Source organism: Acanthochromis polyacanthus, chromosome 21, assembly GCF_021347895.1.
Source record: "Acanthochromis polyacanthus isolate Apoly-LR-REF ecotype Palm Island chromosome 21, KAUST_Apoly_ChrSc, whole genome shotgun sequence".
Classification (NCBI taxonomy): domain Eukaryota; kingdom Metazoa; phylum Chordata; class Actinopteri; family Pomacentridae; genus Acanthochromis; species Acanthochromis polyacanthus.
In genome coordinates this window covers 8,375,736-8,395,857 of record NC_067133.1, presented here as the reverse complement: position 1 = coordinate 8,395,857, position 20,122 = coordinate 8,375,736, and the positions used below count along the sequence as shown (strand labels likewise).

At 38.6% G+C, this 20,122-nt stretch overlaps 2 protein-coding genes across 2 annotated transcripts; both read right to left on the bottom strand.

The window, feature by feature from the left end:
• Positions 1 to 927: 927 nt before the first annotated feature.
• LOC110955097 (myc-associated zinc finger protein) lies at positions 928 to 12,400 on the bottom strand. Its single transcript, XM_022199952.2, has 8 exons — positions 11,348 to 12,400; positions 9,729 to 9,879; positions 8,118 to 8,509; positions 6,731 to 6,987; positions 4,932 to 4,995; positions 3,417 to 3,588; positions 2,782 to 3,205; positions 928 to 1,945 (listed from the first exon to the last, which is right to left on the bottom strand). Exons 1-7 carry the CDS (start codon positions 11,378 to 11,380, stop codon positions 2,880 to 2,882), a joined length of 1,395 nt encoding a protein of 464 aa, XP_022055644.1. The 5' UTR covers positions 11,381 to 12,400; the 3' UTR covers positions 928 to 1,945; positions 2,782 to 2,879.
• A 788-nt stretch (positions 12,401 to 13,188) lies between these two features.
• On the bottom strand, positions 13,189 to 19,649 carry cdipt (CDP-diacylglycerol--inositol 3-phosphatidyltransferase (phosphatidylinositol synthase)). The gene is made up of 6 exons (XM_022199953.2): positions 19,464 to 19,649; positions 18,337 to 18,471; positions 17,472 to 17,625; positions 16,433 to 16,514; positions 16,267 to 16,348; positions 13,189 to 15,855 (listed from the first exon to the last, which is right to left on the bottom strand). The coding sequence occupies exons 1-6, from the start codon at positions 19,504 to 19,506 to the stop codon at positions 15,713 to 15,715; spliced, it is 639 nt and encodes a 212-aa protein (XP_022055645.1). The 5' UTR covers positions 19,507 to 19,649; the 3' UTR covers positions 13,189 to 15,712.
• Between the last annotated feature and the right edge of the window lie 473 nt (positions 19,650 to 20,122).

Here is a 20,122-nt window from a genome sequence, read left to right as displayed (position 1 = left end):
TCAATCTATTTTTATATTCTTTTTTTGTTCTATGATTTTTATCTTTCAATTTTTATATACATTATTGGCCTTCTTAATGATTTTAGTTAAGCACTTTGTACACTGTAAAAACTAAACTAACAGTTTTATTACTGTTGTTTTATAGATTTTCCGTTTTGGTAAATGACAGGTAATAACTTGTAAAATCACAGAAAAAAAATATTTCTATGAATTGCAAAAGAAAAATGGCGAAATAATTGATCAAATAATGTCCACATCAAAAATCTGATCTGTATTTTTACAAAGAACAATTACTTCTTTTTTGTTTGTTTTGACCATAAAATCAAATGTTTTACTGTACTTAGAGATATTTTTGCTGTTTTGTTAAATTACAGATCATATCTACTAAAATCACAGAAAATTATTAACTTACCTGTTATCTGTGAAAAAAAAAGCAAAAAACTATTTGAACATATGGCAATTCTTTTACATGTGACCATAAAATTAACCGATTTTTACTGTATTTAAATGAGCAAAAACATCAGTATTTTACAGATATTTGCTATTTGCTATTTTCACCAGTTACAGTACTCCACCACTTTTGACTTCTGGCATTTTGCTGCCATATTTTTTAAAAAAATGTCTTTTTTTGTTCAGTCTAAGTTTGTAAAGTGCTGTCTAAATATTAAGCTTATTATTTTTACTTGTATTCAGTAAACCAGCAGTTTCTTGCAACCTTTTTAAAAAAAAAAATGTTTCTGAAATGTTTTCTTACATTTGAATCATTTTGCTGCAGAATAATATCTCAGCTTGTTGAACTTTAATCAAATTAGCCTGATTGTGTAAACTTCACTGATTTCTCTGTCATGTTTTGGACTTTAATCCAGACTTTTCTGAGCTCGCTTTATGAAAGAACCCGTGAAGATCAGTTGAACTTGAATCCACACATGCATTTTACTGCCTTTTAATACAGTAACGAGGCGCTATGCACTATGCATCAAGTACAATCAATATGCACAGCCACAGAAAATGTGTCACCAAGGTAGCTACAAATTACATGGCAATTTTTAAAGTTACAAATCAGCATCCAGAGTAAGAACAGAGATCATATGAAGCATAATTATGCACATTCAATGTTCATGGGGAATATATACAAACTAGTTCTTCGTCAGCTTTATAAAAGTGTATGTACACGATGGCCCATCAGAAACACTCTCTGTCGTCCTGTGAAGGATCCGACAAACCTTACGCTGTTTGGAAATAAATTAGAGAAGAATCTGATATTAAGTGGCAATATAAAGTATTAATCCTCCTGGAAGTTTTCCCATTTTATTGGTTTCTAACATTGGATCATTGTCAGTTTATTTTGGCTTTCTTGACAAGATTTTACAATAAAAACGTTGTCATGTAAATGTGAAAACACACTCTGATGCATGGTGGTGGCAGCATCATGATGTAAAGCACGGTGGTGGCATCATCACATATTTTATATTTTTAATTAACTGACATTACTTTGTAGAAGCCTGTTGTCATTTTGACATGAAAGAATCTTTTTTTTAATATAAATTCTTGTCAGTAAAGACAAATTAAATTGACAAATTCCAAGTTGAAAAGCAATAAAAGTGAAAAACTTCCAGGGGAGTAAAAAGCATTTATATTCACTGTAAGTCACTGAGGTTCTTGTCAGAAACAAACACGGATATCATGGGATATAAAAACAGCTTTACAAAATCATGAGCGGCTGTGCTGGAAATAAAAACCATGAAATGATGACAGCTAGTCGCTAAGCCAGAAGAATAATAAAAATACACATTAATTTCCCTCCTTCAGGAACAAACGGAGGTTTCGTCATCGTCCCTCCTCAACTCGTACAGTTTATACAGAAAGTCTGTTGATCAGAACAAAACATGAAACCAAACGTCCAGGCGGCTTCTCCTGACCGAGGTCCAGCTGTGGCACAAAATATCTGCAAAATATAAACAGAAGAACTTTATTCACCAACAACCAACAGTAATATTACAATCTCAGGACAGATAATGTTCCACAACAGGTTGTAATGATGTTTTAAAGTTAATCTGATGTTCCAGACTCGTTTTTAGGTTATTTATCATTTAAAATCTCGATCCGATGAGATTCATACAGTTAGGATGGAAAGTCAGCCACAGATCACATCACATTTGTGCATGTTTTTGTGTTTTTTTTGTGCCAATTTTGTCAATTATTATTGCAATGGTTGAATTCCATTTGAATCTTGTGTTAATTTTGGATATTTTTGTGTCAGTTTTAGATAATTTGTGTAATTTTTGGATATTTTTATGTCAGTTTTGGATAATTTGTGTAATTTATGGATCTTTCTCTGCAATTTTTGGATCTTTTGTCACTTTTGGATTTTTTGTGTCAGTTTTGGATCTTTTTGTGGAATGTTTAGGTTTTTTGAGTGATTTGGGGATTTTTTGCATCAATTTTGGACCTTTTTGTGTAATTTTTGGATCTTTTGTGTCCGTTTTGGATCTTTTTGTGCAATATTTTGGAAGTTTTTCAGTCAGTTTTGGATCTTTATGTGCAATTTTCTGGATGTTTTTGTGTAAGTTTTGGATCTTTTGTGTAATTTGGGATCATTTTGTGTCTGTAATAGATTTCTCTCTCCATGTCTTTCCAAGTGTAAGCGGAGTTCTCTGTCCTTTTTCATGGTTGTTCTGTGTCCATGGAGGTGCAGGACTTTAGACTGAAAAATGAAACGCAGTGAAGAAAAGAGGGACATAAAGGGTTAAATCTAAAACAGTGCAATCTGGATGCACATACCTGGACCAGCTGCTCAGTTCCGTCCTCCACGTCTTTTTGTTGTCTCCCTGGTCCCTCCTGGTCCCACCCGTCCCTCCCCGGATCCCCGACCCTCCCAGCTAGCTGTGTGGCTGGGGGGCAATACTGGAGCAGTCAGTAACCAGCAGTCCCACTGTGCTGGCGCTGGACACAGTGACGGCCACGCTGGTGGTGCCGACGGGCCCGGCGCTAGTCGGGTCGGGCCCCGGGTCGCCCTGGTTGGCGTGGGTGCCCATGTGACCCTGCAGCTGCGTGGCCGTCTTACACTGGACGCCGCAGAGCTGACAGAGCAGCACGCCGCCGGCACCGGTCCCGCCGAACCCGCCCCGAGCCCCACCGCTCTCCTTCCACTCCTGACCGTGGTGCTTCTGGGCGTGGACCCGCAGGTAGGTGAGCGTGGTGAAGCCTGAACACAAACACTCGGGTCAGAGGTTCAGACTGGACAAAAGAATGATCAACAGTTTAGTTTAAGCTTCACGTCACTTATAGTAAATAAACAAATGACGAAAACGATCCAAATATGAGCTGAAAATCATCGGAATTCGTTCTGTTTCCATGGAGGTTCAGTGTAAACAGACACAGGATCTGTGCCGACTCGTGTTGTGAATGTTTCTTACTGCGGTTGCAGAGGTGGCAGGCGTGGTGCTGTGATTGGTTGTGGACTCTCATGTGGTCGGTGATGTAAGCGGCTGACAGCAGCTTCCCGCAGATGTGACACGGAACCTTCTCCTCGTGGCGAATCAGGTGAGCTCGAAGACGATCCCGAGTGGCGAAAGCTGACGTGCACGTCTGCAGGAAGTGTTTAGAAAAGAATTCAGTAAAAGCAAGAATCAATCAGCAAACCATCCGACCTCCTCACAATCATTTTCTCTATAACCAGCTTTGAGCATCAGTATTATGGGATGTATCATAGTTTCATGTCACAAAGAGATAAAACTGCCTGAAAACGATCAAAACATGACATTAAATGACACAAAACAAGAAAAATACGACACAAAATTAGCAAAACAAAATGCAAAATGACCAAAAATATCCGTTTTACATCCATCCAATCTAAAAACTAAACCTGTTTTTATTCATTTTCTCTATCAGCAACTTTGAGCATCAGTATTATTATTATGTGATGTATCAGAGCTTCATGTCACAAAAAGACAAAAACTGTCCCAAAGACACATTAAAGTATCAAGACGACACACTCTACGACAAAAATGAAATGTAAAACAAGAAAAACATGACACAAAATGCCTAAATATAGACATAAAAAGCAGAAACAAAGCAAGAGAAACAACACATAAAACAGAAAAAGAGATTTAAAAAAAAATTACAAAAACCACAAACAAAAAGAGCATTATGAGAGAAAACTGTCCTAAAGACAAACAAAGCAACACAAAACTGACTCAAAATGATAGAAAAGCGACAAAAAATGACAAAGCGAAACAAAACAACAAAAAACAGCACTCAAAATAACCAATTAAATCAGTTTTACTTCCATCCAAGTGTCACAGTCTAAACATTAAATCTGTTTTTTGTTCATTTTCTCTATAACCAACTTTGATCATCAGTATTATGGGATGTATCACAGTTTGAACAGTTTAATATGTATGAAATAATTATAGAAGTCATAGAAACAACCATTGGTACCTTGGATGTGTTTCTGTTTTCTGATCATTCACCAGAGAAAACTTTAAAAAGTGCATTCTGGGTAAACCTTCAAGGCTTATATCAGTATGTGTGATAGGTGGTTGGTCAGAACAGGTTATAGACAATGAAAGGAGCATTTTTGCACACATTTTGATCACTTTTGACAATTTTGAGTCATTTTGGAGAAATTTTGTCATTTTGAGTAATTTAGGAGGCATTTCTGATCATTTTCGTTGAGTATTGGGGTTATTTTGGACATCTTTTGAGTCATTTTGCACAATTTTTCAGTCATTCTGGACAAGTTTCGGGGGGAAAGGTGCATTCTGGGTAAACTTTCAAGGCTCATATCAGCATGTGTGATAGGTGGTTGATTAGAACAATGAAAGGATCATTTTCACACAGAAGATACCAGGATCATCTACAGATATCTTTCATTCTGGGACAAAATAATGTTATAATATAGTCATATTTCAATCTTTCATTCTGCTTACTGTGCACTTGAAGGGTCTCTCTGTGGAGTGAACCTGTCGGACGTGACTGTTCAGGTGATCCGGTCTGAAGACACCAAAACAAAAGCAGTCAAACTAGGCAGAACACGACATCTGATGCTTTTAAAACTCTTTTCACTGTAAGAATCCACAACAGTGGTGTTTGATAATGCAAGATTTAGTATTTGATCCGATACCAAGTAAATACAGGGCCAGCATCATCGATACCGATACCCCAGACTAAGTTTTTCAGTAGTCTGTAGGTTTATAACAAAGGGTAGTAGCTGTATATGGTCCAGATCTGGAATGAAGATGGGGCTGTAAACCCTCACAGGGTCTAAGAATCAGACTAATTCCTGGGTAGGTTTTCTGTACATCAAGGTAGAATCTGGGTTGTAGATGAATCACAAAGTGAGGGATAAGCTCCTTATACAGTGCCCATTTTTGACAGTTTGGTCAATATTTGTGCAATACTTCTGTTACTGAAATAGGAAATGCTCTTTTAAGATGCATTTTTACATTCAAGTATTGATATCTTTATAGTGGTATCGTTCAGCATCAATACCAACGCTGATATTACCGATATTTGGATCGATCCGCCCACCACTAATCCACAAAACAAAAACCTTTGTCCTGTTGAAAAGAAAGGAGGTGAATATTCAGGAGTTAAAGCTGCTAAATGCAGGACGTCTGGAGCCCTGATGAAGGTTTTAGCCTCACAGTGAATCACAGAGAATCTGATGGAAGACTCTGATCAACTACAAAAACAAGCTGAGCGTGAAGCAAACTAGGGATCAATCGACGCCGATATTGATTACTGATAATCGCAAAAGGCTGATAACTGATATCCGGAGCTGACAGACATTTAAAAAACATTTCTAATGTTGAATCATTGTCAATTTAATTTGACTTTGTTAACAAGAATTCATAATAAAGACTTTTTCATGTAAATGTGAAAACACACCATCCCCACTCTGAAGCATGGTGGTAGCAGAATCATGACGTGAAGTGATGTGAATTTTATTAACAGCATATTATAGGAGGAACCCATCATTCTTAACTAGATTACTTCATTAATAACAATAATTAAAACTCAATATGTGCAATAGAAATAGGAGCGATGACATTTGAGTGTGATGCTATAATGCTTGATCAATCGATTGATTGAGATCAATACCAGTTTGTCACCCTCTGTTCTACATTTTCCTAATCTTTTTTATTCAGTCATTTTTATTTCCCATTAGGGTCCAGATCTTAAAGCATTATTAGTTATTGTTTTTTTTTTAAATTCTGTTTCAGGTTAATCTTTAGCTGCCTCCCAACTTCAGTGCTAGCCGTTAGCGTAGCATTAGCCATTGTAGCAGCTAACATCCTGGTTCAATTTCTGCAGCTTGTTTCTCTGCTAGAGAGATGATTTTGTCAGTTAGAACAGAGTATTTAAGTCAGTCTGACTTCAGAAGGATGTTAATTCTCTGTCTCTCTGTGTAAACAATGGCCTTCAGTGATTGGCTGTCACCCGTGACACATAGCAGTCAATCAGACAGAGTTGTGGGCGGGACATTGAGCAAGACAGCCAATGAAGCTGTTAATTTAAGCAAATTTTTGCGATAACCTGTAAATAAAAATAATGATACCAATGACGAAACAATGACAAATATCGGCCTCAATGATCTGTCGATCGCTGGCTCAAACTTTTCTTTTATTGTTACCTTAAAAATGTAAAATCTGGAAATAAAATGGGCACTCTTGCTTGAAATGTTACAGAAATTGTCATCAGTACTTCCAGATTCGTTAGTTGGTACCTGGAGAAGGCCTTGGCACAGTGCGGGCAGACGTAGGGCTTCTCGACGCCACCCTGGTGCGAGCGGACGTGGTAGCTCATCCGGTCTTTCCTCTTGAAGCGCTGCTGGCAGATGGGGCAGGAGTAGGGCTTCTCGTCCGAGTGCGACAGCCGATGTCGGTTCAGGTGGTAGACGTCTCTGAAGGCCTTCCCACAGGCCTCGCAGGCGTGGTTCTTCCTCACCTGGTTGGTGTTGGCGATGGGGGCGGGGTTTGGATTCTGTCGGTGCAGAGGAAGAAGAGTGACGTCCAAATGTACCAAAATATGTCACAGTTAAAATATTAATTCAAACTGTGACGACCCTCCACTTGGACACCAGGTGTGCCTGTTCAGGTGCTGAGGGTCGTCAGCTGATTGAGCCACACCTGGGATCAAGTGGCTCAAACTACATAAAGCCTACATAAAGCCTGGTGGACCGAGGCTGACGCATTTGACAGAAACAGTGGTGGATCATCCACTTTTTTAGCCTAGCCACGCTAGACAACCCACGGCAACGAATTTAATTCTCTGCCAGGGTGGGTCGAGTTACCCTCCATAAGGCTCGAGGTTGGATGCTCCTAAAACTGGCCGGACCAATCACCATGAAGTGTAGAGTCAGAAGGCGGGCGTAACTAAATGACGACAGAGGCGTGACGATTCTGACAGAAACAACCGGCGCACAATAAACAGTTATCTTTCGACTCGGCTTTGGCCACAGCCCTTAAAGATTTGAAGCTAAAATTCAACTTGAAAGATAAACAAAGGACGGCACTGAAGTGTTTCATTGAGAAGAAAGACGTATTTGGACTTATGCCAACGGGATATGGCAAATCCTTAATATACCAGTTGGCTCCTCTGGTTGGGAAGCTAATGGGACTTAGCCACAATCCGGCGCTCTAGGAACTCCGTCAGCCTATTCGTTGCACTGATTGGTTGTATACCTACCCAATTGCCGCAGAGTGATTTGAAAGACAACCTTTTAGCCCGCCTCCCTCCCTGTCGAGCGTTCCTAGACCCTTGTGTCTTAGGAGCTGGGTCTAGCGCGGCTAGGCTACCACTTTTTGTCTCTTTGTGTTATATTTACCGTTTTGTTTTTATCTTCTCTTTTGTGTCTTTGGGTCATTTTTTAAAAATCCATTATTGTTGCCACTTTTGTGCTATTTCTGCATCTTTCTGTGTTGTTTTTGTCTCTCTGTGTCACTCTGAGTTCTCTCTCTGTCCTCATGTTGTTCTGTTCCCATGGAGATGCGGGACTTCAGACTGAAACTGAACCACCAGTGGGTTAAAACGGGACTTCAGTACGACTTGGTGCTTGCGGACAAACAGAACCTCTGAGTTCTGCCCTCTGGCTCGGCTCCCGGATTACGCACCTGCTCCATGGACCCAACGACGACAACGGCCGCCTGGATGGGCTGAGGCGGCGCAGCCATGGTGACGGTTGCCGGGGCGATGGACACGGACACCGGCTGGCCCTCCTGGTTGGTCAGCTGACCCGGCTGGGGGAGGGGGAGGGCGGCGACGTCGGCAGTGGGCTGTGGGGGAGGCTGCGGTGGGAGGGTGAGGTGGAGGAGGGACAGCGGCACCGTCTGCTTCTCCAGACGAGCCACCTTCGACCCGTCCTCCTTCTCCCGCGCCGCCCGGTCCTTCATCTTGATGCCGGTGTGGACCGACTGGTGCCGCCGCAGGTTGTAGCTGTTCTTGAACTCCTTGTTGCAGGTGGCGCAGATGTGGGCTGGACGGGTCGGCTTGGTCAGAGGTTTCACTGAGGAGGACACATTACAGTTACACCTCACTTTAAATTAATTCACACAGATAAACGTCCAGTTAGGTGCTGTGAATACGGAGGGCAAAATGTGTTGAACTGAATAAAATAACTACAATATACATAAAAACAAAAAAATCTGATTAGTAGGTAAGAATAAAGTCACTTTTTCCCACAAAAAGAAGCAAAAATTTTACAAGAGGACATGAAAAGAAGCAAAAATAACACAAAAACGCAGATTCCTGTCACAATTTTCCTCACTGTGGACCCACATCTAATAGATAATCAGTGTTTTTGTGGGATTTTTTTTGCTTGTTTTTGTGCCTTTTTGTATCATTTTTGCTTCTTTTTGTGGAGAAAAGTGAGTTCATGAAATAAAATGAATACAAATTTAAAAAAAAATTAATAGCTTTGTAAATAAAAAAGAAACATAACTTATAAGATCAAAATCCAAAATGAGAAAATAAATATAAAATACTAAAAAGCAACACAATACTTAAGGAAAAAAAGACTTGTGAAATTAAGTTTTATAATAAATATAAAATATTATAATACACTTAAAAACAAAACAAATCCGATTAGTAAGGAAGATTAAACACCCTTTTCTCCACAAAAAGAAGCAAAAATGATACAAAAAAGACATGAAAAGAAGCAAAAATAACATAAAAACACTGATTAAAAAAATCTTAATCATTCTTGTCACTTCACATCTAATAGAATCAGTGTTTTTGTGACTTTGTGAAAATAAAAAGTATTTTAATTGCTGCAATTAAAAAATTCTGGAAATGTACAAATCTCATTTTTTTTTAAAACAAAGTGGAGAAAATATTGCTTTTATAATCATCAAGTATGGAGGCCAAAACACAGCGAAACATCCAAAGAAAAAAATGGCAATTTTCCATTAAATAAATGTTTGTAATTCTGGTTTTAAACAGCATTTAGTCGATATTTTGCAGCTCTAACAATCAAAAGTCAACAACAACATTTTCTTTTAGTTCTAGATTTGATATTTGTGGTATAATTGTTTATTCTGTGGTGGAAAAAAACTACAGGAAAACAGAAAATCATCCACTTTGTGTTGTGTAAGTTTATAGCTGAATTGATAAAACTTCAGATAACTGCAGTAATTAAAGAATTGCTTTATAGATAAGATCTTCTGATTTACAGTCATCTTAAAGGTGACATTGGGTTCTGTGTGGTCAGGGTTTCTGTCTCTCACCCGGCAGTGGCTCCTCACTCAGGGCGGCGGTGTCGACGGTGGACGGCGGCGCTACGATGTGTTCAGCCGGAGGACTCTGAGCGGCACCGGTCAGATCTGGCAGCAGCTCTGACTGAAGCTGCGTCTCCGGCTGGTTCTGAGCCGACGGCGTCTGTTAGAGAAAAACAAGATATGGATCAACACTGAATAGGTTAATAACACACAGGACATATTAGAGGTACTTGTACTACATTTTAGAAAAAAATACTGCAATTTTTACTGACATTATAATTATCTGGCAAGTCTCGTGTCCTCGCCAATTTTCATGTCTGTGGGAGTTACATTTATGGAGATATTTAATTTTTTAAATGATTTTATGCATTTTTAATGTGTAAATTCATACTTTTTCTGTGATTTTACTCAATATTATCCTCTGGAAATCTGCTAAATAAGAGTTAAGAAAAACATTTTACCATTTTTTAGTCCTTAATATACATATTTTTTATTTAAAATAACACCAAATATCTGTAAAATTAAGATATTTCTGCTGATTCAAATACACGAAAAGCTGTCATTTTACTGTTTATTTATTTGTAAGTTAACGAAACATGGAAAATTTGTAAAAAATATCTACTTTTAATTCAAATGAAACAAATATTTGTGCTCATTTACATGCAGTAAAACTGTGTCATTATACTGTTTATCTGCAATTCAGGAAAATAGAGAAAATCTGTAAAAATATATTTTTAAATTAAAATAGCAGCAAATATTTGAAAATATTGAAATGCTTGGTCATATACATACAAAATTGTGTCATTTTACTATTTACTCATATGTAATTTAACAAAACAGAAAAAGAATAAAAATATATTTTTTATTTCCAATAACGGCAAATATCTGTAAAATATTTAATTTTTAACTGATTTAACAGGCAGTAAAAGCTGCAATTTTATGGTTAAGCATTGTAAAAGAACACATTATTATTTGTAAAAACAGACTTTTGATGACACTGTTTGCAGTTTTGCTGTAAACATGTAAATTACACTGTAAAAAATGTAAATTAACATGTAAAAAATACATTTCTGTGATTTACTAGATAAAACAGGAAAAAAATTAAAAATTGTTTAACAAAATAGTTAAAACTGTAAAGATTTTTTTTTTACAGTGTAGAGAACATCAGCTGTTTTTAGTTTATAGCATTAAACCCCTCTAGAACATGTTATAAACTATCAGGTTACAAGCCGCATATTGAGAAAATTCTGCCAAACATTTCAAGGCATATAAATGGTTGATTTTTTTTAAATAGAATATTCAGTAAAAATATAAAAATAATCGTAGAAATACTTCATATTTGCCAATAACATTGCCAGCATTCTTTTATTTGCTTGTTTGTCATTTCTACACAAAAATAAACCAAATTCAAATTCACTACAAATCAAATGTTGTCATGGAGATGAGTAATTTGGGGGGTTACTTGCAGGTGAGGGTTTACCTGCAGACAGGTGTTGGGGTTCAGGCAGGTGTGGAGGGAGCAGTGACCCCGCTGTGACCTCCTCCACCCCCGGTAACCCCGGACACCCTCCACCCACCCCGACCTCCTCCCACCTCCAGAACAACCCCCGGCTTCACTCGGGGCTCACCTGAAAGAGGAAATTGCTCCAGGAGGTGTCCATCCTGAGGCTGGGGGAGAACCAGGAGCACCAGGAGGGGCGGAAGGAGGAGACGACGGAGCCCGGGAGGAGACGCTCCAAGTGCGGCTATGAAAGCAGAATGTGCGGCCTGTGTGTCGCAGCTGTTAATGAGTTATTAAATCCAGAGATTAGCTGCTGAACTAATGAGAGCGTAAACACGCAGGAGGCTGCTGAAAATGCGACAGAATGGTCGGAATCATGCTTGATGGTTTAATGGTACCTTTTAATGTTAATTTGTCTACTGTAATAAAACCCGCATGCAAAATAGAGATTATTTAATGCAGAAGAGGAGAAGCAGCACTTCAGGACGCTTTTATTTGCGATAGCTCCGAAAAGGCCGCAGGGTCGAGATCCAAGCCTCGGCGTTGCGTACGGCCCGTCCCCACTCTAGAGCGCTCCCGGTCGGCCGCTGTCCACGGCTCCGCCTCGGCGTTTCCATCGACGGGATGACATCTTTCTCTTTTTTTTAAATTGGCTCCCTCTCACGCCCTCCCTCCCTCTCCGCCTTTCTTCCTTTTCTTTTTTTATCTCTTCTTCACCCCCTCTGTCCCTCTCCGCTTTAAAGGGAAAGTATTCGGTGTGTGCTCCCTCCTAGCGGACCCGGTCTCGGCTCGTCTCCCGCCGCGGCGTCCCTCTCGCCCCCGCCGCCGCCGCCACTTCTCGGTAGGCCGACAAATAATGAAATCCGACATTTATGGAATCAGCTCGGCCGTTAATTCCAACGCTTCGCTCCGTAGAAAGAAAAACCCTCCGCTGCTGATGGGAAACACACTCGGGGCCACCGATCTGGACCGTCTTCTGCCTGCCGCGCCGAACTGTTAGCTGCTAAAATGGTGTCGGGTTTAGTAAAACAAGGCTTTATCCCCGGAGCATCTTAAAGGTAACGATGCGCGCAAGTGCAACAGCTGGATCTAACCTCGATACGCGGGCGGCTCACCGGACTCCGTTCGCAAAACACCGGATTTAACGTCGGCTGGGTAGTCGCTGTGAGTCCCTGCAGATAAGGAGCATGAAAACATCCAGGAAGAAGCCCCCTTTAATTCGGCTTTCATTAAATATTAAAAAGCAGATTGTTGTTACTGAAAATGTGTATTATCAAGTCATGGATCAATGCTGATGCTGATATTTTATGGCTAAAGAAAAATTCAAATACCTACATCATTTCAATGGATTTTTGTGTCCCTTGATCGTCCAATATTTTTTTTTTATCGTCCTATTCTGTCTTTATCTTTTATATTTATCTCGTTTTTAAAATAGTTATTTTGTCAGTTTTTGTGTCTCTTAATTTTATTTTCTATTGTAGATGTCTTTTAGGATTTGGTCATGCTGTTATTTGTAATTTATTTTTGTGAAAAGATTTTCTTTTTTAATTTTTTTTGTATTTTGTGTTTAATAAAATTTTATAATCTAATCAATCCATGTATGGTTCGAATATACACGGATTGTAATCCTACTTGCTGTTCTGCTTTGTATTTTTATATTTAAGTGTTTTATAGTTATTTTATTTAGTTTTACAGATTGAATTGACAGTTTTTATCCTTGTTTTGTCTCATTTTTCAGTACTTTGTATTTTAATTTACAAGCTGATTTTATGTTTTCTGTCATTCTTTTAGTAATGACGGCATTTTAATCAGTTCTCGTATTCAATTATTTAATATAAATAAAGTGGATTTAATAAAAGCAGCTCATGCATTATAATGTAAAGGTCCTTGAACACATCTTCCCATTGTTGCATTCAAGGGAGATAAATATGGATTATCAAATAGAAAACATGATGTTAAGTCACAAGCTTGTTTTCATAGTTTTTTATTATATTTTGCAGCTTTTACAATAAATTCAAACCAACAGATCCTTCAAAGATTTCAACTAATTTCTTTTAAATATAACATCAGACTTGGTTTTCACGTACAGATATAGATCTATATACTTTATAATAATACATTCTAGGAAATAAGCTCCATGAAAAACATTTATTCACACATTCTGACTTAACAGCAGCAGTCTGTGACTTCAAACCACAAACTGAAACACCTGGTGAGCTAAATGTATGACCTGCATAACTTCTACCGTTTCTAGTCGGCTAAAATAAGGAACCAAACCCGTTCTAACGCTAAGAAACGACACCACTCATATCAAAGAAGCTCCAAAATCCCTCCGACTGCAAACACCGTTTACTTAACCACTAAAACATCGGCAGGAATCTCTAGAACAAACAGTAAAAACAGAAACAAGCAGTGGCTCGGATGTGACGAGGGGAATATTTAAGCACAAAGTTTGGCGAAAGCTGCGATTTGATTGGTCGATTTCAGGGACACAGACTCAAAAAATGAACAATAAAACAAAAAAAGTGAGTGAAGTTTCTATGCCGGCTGCTCGTCTGGATGCAAAATGAAGTGACAGGTTGTGGTTTCTGATAAGTCATCGTTTATGTCGTGTTTTTAAAGGATCATTCTGCTCGCTTCGACCTGCTGGATTCACCGTTTTGGTGTCTATTGGTGGAAATGCTGCAATCACGCTGCACTTTTTCCAAGAATTGCACGTTGTAGTTACAGTATAAAGCAGGTACAGCAAAAGGAAGAATCTGGAAATGTCGGTGGTTAGTCGGGTTTTATTTGCTCATCAGCTCATTAGAAAAATCCTCAGTTGAGATTTTCGAAAAGAGCCGCAAGATGTCCAGATGTTTATCGACGCGATTTATTTTCCCGGTTAATCATTTGGTCCATAAAACTTGAAAAAAATTGATGTAAAATGGCTCCCAGACATCTTATTTTGTCCAAACGTAACATTAAAGACAAAGAGACGAGCAAATATTCGCATTGTAGAAGCTGAAAGCAGAAAAGTTTGAACTTTTTCCCTTAAAAATATTGATTACAGATGATTTTTCTGGAGGTTGACTGATATATTTTATCAGCCTTAATCGAGGAATAAACTGTGATTTATCAGAGAAAATGAAGCTCAGAGAAGATTTCATGTCGCTGTTTTATCTATAACATTTTGTAAACTTGGATTTTTGTCATAAATATTCACTTTTAGAAAAGCAAAAATCCAACCAACAGCATTAAAACACTTTTGGCACTCAATAAGACGAATACTTTGTTCCTTTAATAGACCTGCATCTGTCGGATGTGTGAGAAATTCATCCCAAATATCCAGCTGTTTTAGCATCTGCTGCCCTTTTTTCCTAAATCAATCGGATATTTGTTGCTTTGATTGTCTGCAGATGAGTTAACAGCTGGTTAATAAAAACACGAGCAGCTCCACACAATGACTGATCAGTGGAAAATAAACTGAAATGATGTGAAAACACGTCTTCAGTGCGGTTTTCTGAGCTCCTAAACTTTTATTTTACAAGCAGACGGAATTTGTTTCATGTCAGAGGATGTTTCTGTCCAATAATGTGTCGGATTAAATCAGAATTAATCGAAATAAAGTTGCGCTGTTTGATCAGAAGTCGTGCTTTACACTAGTCGGGGAATGTTTTGTCTTTTTATTCTGATTAAAGACAGATAGGAATTCATTTGGAGCCTTCAAACCACCGTGATTTTCATCTGTGTGCACTTCAGACAAATCAAAACAAGGCAGAGATAAATGAAGTGAGAGCTTCTTGTGTGTTATTATTACCGTCAAGTCAAAGATATTTAGCGTCGGATGAAAAAACACGAACAAACATCTGGAAAAAAATATTAATAGCACAAGTTTCATTGACAAGAACTAAACTAAAAGATGCTAAAGGTGCCTGGAAGTGCCTCATCATCGTAAAATAACAGGAAATAAAGCTGCAGCTGAAGTTTATTCGCAACTTTTTGGATCAATTAATCGACAGTTTGGTCTTTAAAATGACAGACTGTTCAGTTTACTGTGAAGCTGCAACCTGAGACTCAAGGACATTTGTGTCAATTAATGAATTATTAACCGACTGGTGGTTTCAGCTCTAATGGAAAAACGACATTAATGCAGATAAATACGACATAAAAGGACAAATCTGTGGCTTAAATGTGAGAATAATAATAATACAGAAGAGTCTCAAACTGGGACACTAACGGTCCTTAAATACAGATTTCAGCAGGACATCCTATAACACGTGTTGTTTTTGTTACAGTGGGACATTTCTTGATATATTTATGTTCAGTGTTTGCTTGTAAAATAAACCAGAGGTCAGAAATTAGAACTGTGAACCCCGTTAAACTCTCCTTCTTGGAATTTTCTCCTGCTTGGTCACAAATCGGCTTTTTCTTTCTCGTCCTGTCAGTTCAAGCGTCAGAATAAATAAGAAACGTGGTGGTTTTCGCTGGCGTCCGGCCTACTCCTGACCTCTCACTGCATCTTGGCAGACTTCTCCCGCTCGGCGGCGTCCAGGGCGGCCATGTTCTGGGAGGCGGTGATGAGATGCAGCAGACTGATGGCCGACTTCAGCAGGCAGATGATCCCACAGAGACCCAGCAGCCAGTAGAGCCACGCTGCAGGAACACAACGAATACAAGAAGAACTTTACATTTACACCCACTAAATACAGACTCACAAGACTCTGGAAAGGAATCAGTGTCATTTGTAGTAACTTCTCGTAGAAGAAGCAGAAGAAGAATTAACAGTAGTAGAAGAAGACGACGAAGAAGAAGAAAAACAGAGGAAAAGTAGAAAAGAGAAAGAGGCGAGGATGTAGAAGAAACAGAGGAAGAATTAGTAGTAAAAGAAGAAGAAGATGAAGAAACAGAAAAAGAAGACTTAGTATTAGTAGAAGACAAAGAAGAAGCAGAAGAAGATGAGAGGAAGAAGAAAGCGAGGAAGAAGCAGAGTACACAGAAGAAACCAAAGCAGTAGCAGAAGATGAAGAAGAAGCAGAATAATTGGTTGTGTGGATGAATTCTCACCTGCAGGTTCCTCGATGTGATGCAGCAGGTAAAGCAGACAGAAGAAGAGTTCGTTTCCAGCACACATCACAAACAGCACCGGCTGCAGGAGAAACAAACGTCATTCTCCTGCTTTCACTTTCACACAAACAGCGATAAAATCAACTAAAGGTGACGGCCAGCTGACCTTGGAGGTGTAGTAGATCCTGAGGATGGGGTTTCCAGACAGGTCGATTGTCTTATGACTCGATGATCCTTTTATCGTAGAGCTGAAATTAAGGAAAGACACAAATTCTCAACCAGGGAGGGACTATCTGAACGTTGCAGAATATAAAAGACTGAACCTCAGAGGAAACATATCGACTCGTGGTTTAAAGTTTGAAATGTATAAAGCTGTTCCTGTTTCTGTGCAGGTCGTTGCTTCGAACACGGTTTACTGGATTAAACTTCTGGTAATTACATTTAAGAATTATTCAACATTCTGTCAGAACATAAAAAAATAATCTGATTAATCCGACAGAAATTCACGTACATGTCATGATTTTAGTGGGAATGTAAAACGTTTTCCTTCGGGTTTTCACTGAAACAAACAGAAAATTGATGTGATTTTTATCTTCACTAAGAAACTGCAGCTCCTGTGACTGAGAAATTGCCCTTAAAATTAACCCCTAACTATTCTGACAACTGATTATTCAGTGTGAGTCAGTTCTATCTTCAAAAACAGTCTGAACTCTGTGATTTCAGCTGCTTAAACGTGAATATTTTCTTGTTTCTTTCCTTCTCTGTGACAGTAAACTCAACATGTTTGGACATTTGAGGAAACTCTGATGCACATTTCTACCAAACAGCTGAATAATTCCCTCAGGAAATGACTGACAGATTAATCAACAATGAAAAAAGTCATCAGTTTTACCAGGTTAGAAGCTGAGATAGATAGAGCAATTTTTCAAGCAAATTTGCAACAAAAGTGAAGATTTTTTTTTCACATTTGACAGTAAATGAAAAGAAAACAGGTCTGATTTTTAGAAAAGACCTTTTTAAATCTTGTTTCAGACTTCTGAATCAAACTAAACCTCAAACAGACTCTGAAATAGCCTTAAGCCTGATCTGCCTTCAGCACCACGGAGCAGAAAATCGGTTCGTCCTCATGACTCTCACATGAACATTTAACTGGTTCAGTGTTGTAGGGAATGTCCTCCTGCAGCCCGGTGAAACCGAACGCTCACCTGTGCAGGTGAAGCCAGTGGCTGGCGATGTCCAGACACATGCTGACCTGGAACAGGAAGGTGAAGGATGGGTAGAGCAGCGACAGGTTGACCAGCAGACACATGGTGGCGCATCGGTCCGTCAGCATGTCCAGCATCGCCCCGAACTTAGTGGCTGGAGGGAAACAGTAAAGTCCTGTCAGCTCAGACTGAGGGAAAAACACTGCAGGGTGCGTTAATCAGCTACTTAAAAACACTGAAACTGTGTAAATATTCATGTTGATGCTTCAAATTAATCTGAAAACAGAAGAAGGCGTCAGCACTAGAAGAAAACTGTCACATGAAAGACATCTCTTGCTTCATTTTACAGTTTTTATGTTAAATTTTAGTCAATTTCTGCCTTTTTCATCCATTTTTATTGAGTCTTCAATCTAGTTTTTATTAGTTTTTTGTCTTTTTTATCTTTTTAAGTCAGTTGAGTGAAGCACTGAAGCTGCTGCTCAAATAAAGTCAGCAGCGTCCACTCTGACGTACAGGAAGCTAATGCTAAGCTAGCTACATGTTAGCAGAGACTATAAACACTCGCTGATTAAATTAGGAACTGAGAGGAAAATGCTCATCTGTGTCGAGATCCAATGTTTCAAGCTCAAACACACACAAAAAAACAACAGCTGTTCCTTAAATTTCACGTTTTATGAATGGAGTCTGGTGAGTGTCTGCAGTCAGTCAACCTGCTGATCTGGTACCTGAACCTACTGACTAAAAAGGTCAAAACTAAGTACAAGAATGTGCATCATGGCCAGTACTAGTCCTTGTGGAACCAAATCAGTCGACCCAGATAAACGCAGAAGGAGGTAATAAACCCGTTACCCCTGTAGGTACGTACACTGGTTCAACGCTCGGGCAGCGTGACCGTCGAAGGCATCCAGCAGAGCGCTGAGCAAGTAGAAGAAGACGGCCGGCCACGGACAGCAGGGCATCAGGTAGAAGGACAGCAGGGCCAGAACCACACGGGCGTAACCTGGAGTGACACAACAACAGTAATATAATCAGAATTTGCCTTTATTTGTCACAAATACATTACAGCACAGCACTGTGAAATGTTGCTTTTCGCTTAACCCAGAGTGCAGGGTCAGCCGCAGTACAGCACCCCTGGAGCAGGAAGGGTTCATCAACATCAGAAACACAAAGATGTCAGAAACAAAATCAACACCAGATATGATAAAGAAATAAAAACAGCAATTCAACATATTGAAGCAGTTTTGTTCTTTGTGGTTTCATTTATTTAGAATAACATATTTTTATTCATCAGATGTCATCAGAAATCACAGAAAAATGCAAAGATTTCTGCCAAATAAGACTGGAGTTGTTTGAGTATTTCTGTTTACTGTATTTCTACTTTATGACTACTGTTGATTACACAACATGTATTTGACAGCTACAGCTACCAGCTTCATTAAAAACTAAGATTTTACATAAAAATCTAATGAAGATTTTTTGAAAAATATGTACACAAAAAAATAATACGTGATATTCATTTTTCAGAGGATATTCTTCATAAGATTTTCATGTTAACTCTTGGATCTTGCATATTGATGCTCTAATTCAATGTACTAAAAAATGCCATCACTTCATTTAAATGTCTAATTCTGTTGAACCAAAACCCCCAAATCATCACTTTATATAGATAAATGACAAAGTAAAGCATTTCAGAGGTGAAATCAGAGACGATTTTAAGATCTTGAAAGCATTTCTGTCTGAAAACCACTGAAACATGCAGATCTGTAGATATTTTCAAGGATTTTAGAGGCCTGAAAGTTTTCAATAAATTTCATTTAACGAAGCAAAAGCTGAGTGAATATCATTGAATTCAGCGTGAGTCTCTTGATTCTTGTGATTTATCCGCAGTGCTTAAATTCGTCCGTTTCTGACCGGACTCTGACAGCATCACTCTAACGACCGGAAGGCTAAAGCTAAGCTAGCTTCACGTGAGCAGACACGATTAAAACTCACCGATTAGATTAGGAACGAAGAGGAAAATGTTCTCCTGCGCCATGACGGAGTTCGGAGCGGGTTCTGGTGGAACCGGGACGGTCTTCTGGATCTACAACGGGGAGAATCCGAGGGAGAAACTCGACGGGAGTTCAGGTTCGGTTCGATTGACACTATAATTTTCTTCTTCTGCTGAGATTTGCGGCAGATTGGACCAAGCAGCGCCGCTCTGCTGCCTCCCGCAGGTCATTAATAGAATTACATACACAGTTAAATAACTATATAGAAAAAAAAGTAAAAACTAAACAAAACAAAGAAATATATTATTTTAGGCTTTTTTTCTGATAAGTTTTGAAAAGACAAAAAATATAGGCACTTCCTGTATTCCATACTTGTAATAAAAATGATGCTCTTAATCAAACAAAAATATTCCGTTGTGTGAAACTAATAAAGGAAATTCTTGCATTAAATAAGCTTTAACTGGAAAAAATACTGCAAATTTACATGGGTAAAAATCTTTAACTGTCAATAAGAAAAAAAAGGACATTAAAAGATTAACAATTTACAAATATTTATTTTTCATTTAACAACATCTGTAGGCATTGGTAATCTGTCAAACTATCTGTAAAATATTTTTTTAGCAGATTTAAATACAGAAAAACAACCCAATTATTTATTCA